The 10,000-nt window shown below is 39.9% G+C and overlaps 1 protein-coding gene across 1 annotated transcript in view; it reads right to left on the bottom strand.

The window, feature by feature from the left end:
• LOC138050192 (protein sidekick-2-like) overlaps positions 1–10,000 on the bottom strand; it is a 103,584-nt gene that overhangs the window by 62,960 nt on the left and 30,624 nt on the right. Inside the window, 3 exon segments of the mRNA XM_068896649.1 lie at positions 2,568–2,855; positions 4,503–4,802; positions 5,925–6,275. Of these exon segments, the coding sequence (XP_068752750.1) occupies positions 2,568–2,855; positions 4,503–4,802; positions 5,925–6,275 (939 nt within the window).

The following is a 10,000-nucleotide window of genomic DNA, read 5'->3' as shown; positions in this document are numbered from 1 at the left end:
AGACTTTTAAACTCGCGTTTTGCATATATAATACGCTGCATTCATACGCTGAAATTTTAAGCTAATGAGCCTTTGACGTCACTTTTCCCTGGATCCAGCCCTCTGAGGTTTGAACGTGAGCAATGGCGGACCGTGAAATCCAAAAGTTACACTCAAAGTGAACAGTCTTTGGATAAAACTGAAAGCTCAAAATTTTGCAAGTCAGGCAAACATACTTTCAAAATCCGAAGAAAAAAAATAAGTGATTTTTTTTTTATCAAGGGGGCACTTTAAAGAATCCCGCATAGACTTGTGAATAGACGAGGCCAAGAAAAAAATTATATGTATATGTAATCGCATGGGCCCGAGGGCAATAGACCTTTTTGCAGACACGGCGGCCATTTTGATTTCTATTGTTTCGAATAGCTATTATGGGATGCCCAGGGGCAAATACACATTAATTTGCCCCCTGAGCATCCCATAATGTCTTTCAAAACAATAGAAATCAAAATGGCCGCCGTATCTGTAAAAAGGTCTATTGCCCTCGGTAAAAAGGTCTATTAAGGATTAATTTCAAGCGTATTTTCAAAGTTTTCACAAAGCTGCCCGAGTCGCGAAGCGACGAAGGCAAGTTGGAAACTTTGATTGAAATTAATCCTTAATTGCACGAAAGCACATTGCGATTACTTGTTTATCACACAAAGAGCAAAATTATTGAGGGAAGACCGTTCAGTGCCGCGACAAATGGCAATCAGCACGCTCCCATCCGGTTAAAGTTCACTTTGATAAATCGTCGAAAGAGGGCTTAAAATGAATTTTCTCGTGGACAAAAAAGTAGTTTAATTTGGAAGGAGACTCTCTTGTATCTTCGCTTGCTCTGGATAAACAACTGTTAACCAATCGGGATCAAGTAATGATGCCCTCTTGATTACTACAAAAGTGCCCTCGTGATTAAGAAAAAAATGCTCTCCGTCTCAGCCAATCAGCATTCAGTAATTTTGCCCTGTATGAGATATCATTGGTTAAAAGAGCATAAATCATCGTACTGCAAGTGCGCCACGGATTTTAGCGCATATTTTTGTTGTACTATGCAAACGACAGCGTGAAATCTCCAAATTTGAGGTTTTGACGACAACGTGAGCATGCAACATTGAATCTTTGATTCGCTATTTTCACTCTGAGGACCCCCCAGACTAGACATTTAATTATCGACAATTAAATAAAGCAGTTTGTGGGACGAGTTGTCGACAACTAAACGCTAAATTCTAAGTTGTCAAAATAAATAAGCAGTTTCCGTTTTCGAAAAGGGAAATTGCTCGGTTGTCGACAATAAATAGTTGTCGATAACCACATTTTTGACCACTTTTTCTAGTGTGTGGGATGGTTAGTTTTAGCTGTCGAGAACTATCGCATTTGGTCAGTGTTCTTTTTACTACAAACATGCGCAGTAAATTCTCCCGGGAATAATTTTGTAATCGACAATGGAATACTCCAGAAAGGGGAATGCTTCCAACGGACATATTAGTTGTCGATGACTTTCTGTTCAACAGATATAGTTGTCGACAACTAAATGTCTAGTTTGTGGAGGCCCTGAAACCGCTCGTAACAATTAATTTTTTTAAGGACACTTCGCCTACATTGTAGAACGTGAACGAGATGGAATGATCTGGGGCTGTGTCACGATATTTTACCACATTAAGCGACTTGAAACTGGGAACCAAGCCAATCGAAACAACAAGTACTTAGATTGAGATTGATGTTTTTGAAAAGTGCTCAGCCTAACAGTTTTTCAAAGTTGAGCTCTGTTGTTTGTAACTTTAATTACATTTGCTCGACAGGCATATTTTCGACACGAAACTTTGGTTTTTGGTGGCCTTGAACAATCCAAAGTCTTTCGCGATTTTTCAATATCGTTTACATAAGCGATTTCTAAGTATAAACATAGCATGAAAGGTTCGCATTTGTACACTAACGTTATCGTGGAAACGTAGATTTTGGTGATTTCACGTTGCTGTTAATTATGCAGAGTACCTTATAAATACGCGGCTGGTATTCTTACAGGTCACAGGTCACAGGTTATTGTTTTACCAATACAGAAAGTGTGCTCAAATGACATTCTTTTTGCTCTGGTTCGTTATATCACATCACAGGACTGTATTATAAACTCAACGCTAGATAGTTATCACTCGATGCTCAAAACTCAACTCGCTCAAAAAGAACATCACGTGTTCTTATGACGTCATGCAAGAGCGGAAGGCAAAGAATGTTTATCCTAAACATGCATACAGTAAAGGCTAACCTTAGGCCTAATTATGCCTAAACAAAAGTTTTTAGGCTTAAGGTTAGCTTTTATGAATGTTTAGGATAATTTCTGTACCGGTAAAGCAATGACCTGACACCTGTAAAAAATAAAAGCCGTATAAATACGTGCTAAAATACATGATGCACGTGCAGCATGATTATTTTTCCTCCTTTAACCAACGATATTCTTGTTTTGTGGCGTTTTCGTAGCCGTAGCCGTCATCGTTTGTTAAACTCCTTAACTCTTAAAACTAAATTTGGAGACGACGAATGGATAAGGGCAGTACCTCTGTTTTTCGTCCTTAATGGTATGACATGACTCCAAGGACCATCACCTTTCCGTGTAAAGGCTCGTACGTGCAGTTTGTACTCTATGAACATTTGCAAGTTTCCGATCACTGTACTAGTTACATTCCATGGAAACCGATGAAACACAGTATTGCTGCTATTCACCTCCAGCTTATATCCAATGATAATACCACGTTGAAGTTTTATGGGCACTGGTTTCCAGCTCACGTTGATGCTGTCAAATGATCTCGATTCTGCTGTAAAGTTCTCTGGTGGAACTTCTGGGGCTGATAGCAAAAAAAAAAAAACAAAAACAAACAACAACAACTAAATATTTTCAATCGCTCGCAATTTGCAATATGCCACGCCTCGTTCTCGCTCAAGTGAAGCTGGAGGTTTTAAATTTTGAAATGCAGCCCCCCTTCGCTACTTTAAGTTTCGCTCAACTATATGCCTTCTCCAAATAGGCCATTTACGTCTGCCTCCTGTTTAAAGCGAATCTAAGTGCGAAGTTTTTGTGATGGTAAATAGTTCTACTTTACTTATGAATGAACTAATTTTCATAAGAAAGACTTCGCAAATAGACTCGCTTTGAAAAGCAGGCAGAGATGAACTCGGAAATGGCCTAAAGCATGCAGGGGACGAGGTTCCTGTTGTTGTGGTCTGCCCTATTTTTCCCGGGGAATGTGGCCGGTGGATATACTGGTACAAATAGACAATTCCTGTTGTACTTGTTTCTCAGGAATAAACACATGAGAAACATCAGAAAGAACAAGAAAGTAGTTTTGGCTCTGGCTACTCGTTGGGTTAACATTAGGGCCGTTTATACGAGAGAAAATAAGCCGCGGCTTACATAAGACGCTAACACCCCGCATAAATGGTACAAAATCTACGTTCACGGCTTTCTCAAGCCGCGGCTTATCCTGGCCTGGGAGTTCATACTCGTATAAATAGTTCCTTTCGCGTATTATGTACGCCAAGGCCAGAGTAAGCCGCGGCTTATTTTCTATCGTATAAACGGCCCTATTGTTGTGCTAGTAGCAATATAGTAAATATTATAGAAAATTCCTTGCAAAATAAACAATTCTCACTTGGACTCGCTTTGAAGAGGAGGCAGACATGAATATTCGATGACTGTGTGATTCGTAGGTAATCACATCATCAAGTGCAATTTGGAATAAATAAGCACGAGTAAAGTTAAGACGAACAAAATTGCACGAGCCCGTAGGGCGAGTGCTATTTTCAGTGTTTGAGAAAATTTTCAAGTACTTATTTATTCCAAATTGCACGAGAAAAATCATATGATTATTTATTAATGGCATTGATATGGGAAGTATTATGGAAGTATGTTGACGACACTACTGCTTCGGAGATCGTTACCAAAGGACAAGTAGCGCCCAGTGCACAGCGGACTTATATAAGATCTGTCTTGATGTATGCCGTACTAGTATTTTATCAAGCTCTGCCCTTGTATCTCAAGTACGAAATAGAACAGGTACAGAAAAGGGCATTGTCAATTATCTATCCAGGGATATTGTACAGTGATGCCTAAAGCTGGTGATACATGGTTCAACATTTGTTGATCAAAAAATGTTGCAGCTGTTGTTCAACAAATGTTGAACAGTGTGTCATGCCATGTTGAATGTTGGAAAATGCCATTCAGCACGTTCAACGTTCTTGAACGATGTTGAACGAAAATAGAGATCAGCTCTATTCCGTTCAACACCTCTGTGCAACATGGTTCAACATTTGTTGAGCAACAAATGTGGCAGGATGTTGAACCTATAGCCTATATAGTCTATTGTTTATTGTCCAGCAAAACTTGGTTTAAAAATAGACACTTTTCTGACGCTGATGGGGACAAGGACAATATGCGTAAATCTTAGTTTCGGTGACGGACTCTTGAAAGAACAAATTAGACCAGAAATACTCACTGCTCTCGTCAGTCCGGGTCTGTATCATATCGCTAGTGTTTCCAATTCCTACTTTTGTAAAGGCAGCTACAGTGATGTTGTAGAAGGTAAACACGGTTAGACTTGACAAATACACATCCCTTTTCGAGCCCCAAATCATCATGTGATGAATAGATGATTCATTATGGGAAGGCATGAAGGTCACGTCAAAGCCAGCAAGTTCTCCATGAATCTTCTCTTGAACTGGTGGAATCCATTCTACTCTAATCTCGTGTGCACTCGTATTGTAAGCAGTCACATTCCTTGGAGGATAAGTTGGAACTAAAGCAGGATAAAGAAAACAGAGACAAACCTGTACTAAGCGGACCCCTTATTAAACGGACACTGAGAGAGAATTAGATAAGAGTATTTCTCTATCAATTTGCGGTCTTGCCCAACAGCACAGTCACAAATGGCTTATTTTTAGATACACTTGACGTGCGAAAACAAACAAAGGGGCACCAATTTTAACCAATCAGAAGAAGCCATGTCACGCGTGACTACTACTGCCATGTTTTTTCAGGGACATGACCACTAATTTTCGCGGGAACGGGTATATTTGCGACTGTGCTGATGAGTCCACCCATCCCATAAGGACACTCTTATCTAATACCCATTTCCGAGTTGCTGCATGCCTCAGTTTCAAAGCGAGGTCTGGTGCACAGCTATTCAAATGGAAATGAGTTGCGTATTCTTATGCAAATCAAGCTCATTTCCCTTACAATAGTTGAGCACCAAGACTCACTTCGAAACCGAGACAAACAGCAACTCGGAAATGGTCCATTCACTCTTAACAGACACTCTCTATTAAGTGAACAACAGCTTAGGTCACCCAACCAGTTTCAACAATTTGAAGGCTATGTCTCATACGTAGGATTATCTCGAGAACGCTGTTTTACGTAACGCCAATGTTGTGGTACCAATGAAACACCAATAACTGCTACAAGTCGCACTCGTTAATGTGACGTAACAGGTCAGCATGGTGCTGGCTATGGTGCTGACCAAGAATACGGACCCTGGCCACTTCCAATTTATGCGCAGTCGTAGTGAACTTCCATTTTTGTAACCGTTAACAACCACTGCTGGGAGGTTTTCAAGCCTGAAAAGCAGCTTAAAATGTGGTTTTCTGGAGACTGAAACTCGTATTATATAGGCTTACCAAAATACGTAGGGCACGACTTCAAGAACGCGTACAAGTTGTACTGGCTCTTGTACTCGCACTCGTTGCCGATGCTAACATTCTCTAATACTTAACCTAAAACGAAGCAACAAGGGCTAATTTGCAAGCAAACAAGAGAACACTAAAATGACGGCTATTTTGGAATAAGGTGTATAGCCCAGAGAGATTGATCTTATCGATGGAAAATAGTTCATTAGATAAGGCGTACTTTGACAGCCACTAACCTCCTTCGCCTGACATAAAATAGGCCTGACTATATGGGCCCAGTCCTTCTTCGCCTCCAGTGTGGGCGGCTATTTCCACTGAATAATTCGTGTATACAGTCAAGTTTCGAAGAGTGAAGTTAGTGGGCGGATGGTCTAAATAATCCACTGCCCTTTTCTTTCTTCGTGCACTGGGGCCCTTGATTCGAAGTTCTTGGTACGTGTAATTTTCTGCGTTCTCCTCTTTCCAACGAATTCTATAGCCACATAATTTCCCGTTTAGAGATTCCCGTGGTACCGGTTGCCAAGAGATCTGAATGGAGTCAGCCGTGACTTTCATAACCGTTAGATTTGTAGGCGCCTTATCCGGTGCTGCATAGGAAAAAAACAAAAGATAGAGTAATGACCAATAACAATAGTTACTAGTAGTATTTTTCTCCACACATTTCGACACAAAGCAATAGCACGAATCATAGTTCTCAGCGCTTTACTGAAACCATCTCAAGACGTACAAGCCCTTATCCTCAAATTTCCGTCTTACTGAAGATCGTTTCTTACTCTACCCTTCTTCTTCGAGTGTCGAACGCTTCAATAATCCGATATTAAGAAATATCCCGTGGGAGGGAGGGGGTACTCCCAGAAAAAATAGGTTGGGGTGTGAAGCCCACTTCCTGAGACCCTTACCCTATTTCAGACCAAAATCTGCGATTTTTCCTACCCTATTTCAGACCTGACCAAAAATTTGATAACTTAACTGATTATAGTGTAATGTGAACTGCTAGTTTTCTACCCCATATGAACCATGTAAGATGATCCTCATTTTCAGACCTATTTCAGCTGTTACACTGTTGGCGTAATAATTCGAGAAGGGCTTTGTTGACGGTCTTATCGCCTAACGACGAAGAAGAAGCTTCTTCCTATTTCAGACCAAATGGTCAAAATCATTTCAGACCAAACCGGCTAAAAAACCATACCCTTTGGGGTCGCACATACCTATATAGCCCATATAAGGGAGTACCCCCCCACCCCACACCCCCCAGAAGATATGTCCAGGATTGATCCTAATTGGATGCATGCAGATTTTGATAAGTGTCACGATTACTGTCCATTACTTATATCCAAAATTAGAATAAATAAATAAATAAATAAATAGGTGATTATTGAAAATTCTCTGCACGGAGTCCCTCATTTTCTATTGGCTGCATTGAGGTGACTGTTACGCGATAATCACCCAAGCGGCTTTTTTTCAAAATGGCACATTTTTCAAATAATCACCTTCGTAATTATTCTAAAACAATTATTCACCGATATTCACCAGGTGTATGATGAACGCAGACTGCAGACTACCTCCAAATAGCGCCGATAAAAAGTATTCAAGCACCCATTCCAATTAAATGGCGCTGATAAACAGTATATAAGTCTAAGCACCCATTTTAAAACGGTTAGCTTTATATAATTAGGATTTAAGGTTAGTCTGCAACTGTTAGACACCAGTATTCACCTCTCGTTCGGCGAATAATGGTTAAATATACCCGATGAACGTCTCAAAGTGTCCTCCTAAATCTACTGTTCGATTAAGATTTCCCTAACTTTCAACCTCGTTCCCAGGACCCCTCTCTATTCTTCCCGCCCCAGCCCAGCCTGTTGCCTGGCTTTCAAATCATACCAAAGCAAATGTTCACTGGATTGTAGTAAAAACATACTTGAAGCTTAGACATAACGGGACACTGCGTGCATCTAATTTGGGTCAATTCACTACTTGCACAACTCCCATAATACACCTCTTTTACCCCCCCTCCCCCCCCCCAAAAAAAAAATTTTGCATAGGCATTGTTTTCGACTTCTCTTGGGACATTTTCATGTCCCAGGAGAAATTGCAAACAATGGTTATGCAAAAGTCTTGGGGGGTAATATGGGATTGTGCAAGTAGTGAATCCTGGACATAAGTGACAACAAGGAGAGACAGTGAGTCACCCGTGATCTTCTACGCGAATGTACGAAATTAGTGCAACGGTGAATACATAAGGCAACATGACAACGTTGCGTGATACATTCACCGGAAGATGCATGAGACATGCGGGTTCCACAAAGCTGCAACGTGCTATGAGAAAAAACCTGAAGGTATGTTAGAGGAGAATAACGGGTATCAGGAGTCCATGAGAAGAATCCTCTTTACTCACTATATCCTTGAGTCATCCTTTGCGCGTATCTTTCTATTTTTAGAACCAACACTTCAGCAGGAGACCCACATTTACACCAATTTGCACAATTTACAGACAATGGCAATGACAATGTGATCAAAAAAATCACTTCCTTTCTTTCTTCAGACTTGAAAGTGTGTTTGGTTAACATCTGACTGGCAAAATGGCTTTGATTTTTATCCAAAGGCCGTTTACTTTGAGCGTAAGTTTGGATTTCACGGTCCGCAATTAGTTACATTCAAAACTGACCGATTGGACCTTAGAGGGTTGGATCATGGGAAAAGTGACGTCAAAGGCTAACTAGGTTAAAATTTCAGCGTGTGAATGCAGCTTATTATATATGTAAAACGCGAGTTTAAAAGTATGAAAGACTAAAATTCCCGTGCTGCAAATTAATTCTGCGGCGTACACATGCATTGCATTCTTAAACTAGTGCGCCTTTGACGTCATTTTCTCCTCGATCCAGCTCTATCAAGAACTTAAAGTTTGTAATGACAGACCATTAAATAGGAAAATTCCAGTTGAAATAAACAGGTGTCTTTTTGAAATGAAGGCTTAAAACTTTGGCCTTAGTGTTAAGTTAACATAGTTTTGAAATCCGAAAAAAAAAAAAAAGAATTGATTTTTTAGTCACAGATGCAATTTAAGTTTTTCAACTAACCTACCATGATCTTTCCTACTTTCATAGTTAACAAATAAAGAAGCCTTGACTGTGCTCTGTTCTGTTGTAAAGCACGCAGGAAGCGGCTAGAGCACAAAAGAAGTGTTAGGGGAAACACGAGCCGATAGGCGAGTGTTTCTCCCTACTTCTTGAGTAGAAGTAGGGAGAAACACTACAAGAAGTAGTGTCGGCTATCGGCTCGTGTTTCCCCCTACACTTCTTTCGAGCTCTAGCCGCTTCCTAAGTGCTTTACAACAGAACAGAGCACAGTCAAGGCTTCTTTATTTGTTTTATGATAAAGAACAAGTAATTTTCTTCAAAAATTGTACTTTATTTTCAAAGCGCGCGCTGCTTGTGGCGAACTGAGGTGTCGTCAGCACAGTGCTTTATACTCTGATAAAGCACGCTAATTTCGACCAATCAGAGCGCTTATAAGAATGTTTAAAATTATTTGATTGGTTAATGGAACAAAGGCTTGTCAAACATCAATCAACTGGAAAGTGGCTTGACAGAAATCACACAAAATTCGACTTTATGGAAAAACAAGTGCCTCAATGTTCGGTTTCAGTCCGTAAATAACGGCAAAAAAGAGGATCTAAATAATTAAGTTCAGTGAAAACCGGCCGAATTGTTGCCCATGAAAACCTGCACGTTTCCGACATGACAATTGGAAAACAAACTGTTCAATAATACCCAAGGAAAAATTCGGAAATTCATCTGCCATTTCTGCGGATGATTGCGTGAGCTTTCGTTTGTTCCGTGCTTTGTACTGTCATAAAGCACTCTGTTTAAACCAATGAGAGCGCGCGTTATATAGAAACGTTATTATAAATATTCTTATTCTTTGGCTATTTAATATAAGTTTGAGAAAAACAACACACAAACAGCGTTAACAAACACAGTAAAACGCATATTATTATCTTGACGTTTCGAATGCTACAACATTATCTTCAGCAGAAATATTCCGTTAGGAAATACGAACTGTATTTAAATCTAGTAGAAGACTGGAAACAAGATTTAAATATAGTTTCGTATTTCCTAACGGAAGATTGCTTCTGAAGATGAATGTTGTAGCATTCGAAACGCCAAGCTAGTAATATGCGTTTCACTATGTTTCTCATCGCTGCTTGTGTGTGTGTTTTTGTTTTTCATTTCAGTCCACCAAGTACGCAGTCCCAAGAAATATATATATTTTAAAAATGAAGGGAGAAGTTTTGTCGTCTTTTGTGTTGATG

The sequence above is a fragment of the Montipora capricornis genome, chromosome 5 (genome assembly GCF_036669925.1).
Source record: "Montipora capricornis isolate CH-2021 chromosome 5, ASM3666992v2, whole genome shotgun sequence".
NCBI lineage: Eukaryota > Metazoa > Cnidaria > Anthozoa > Scleractinia > Acroporidae > Montipora > Montipora capricornis.
This window is presented reverse-complemented; position numbering and strand designations above follow the sequence as displayed.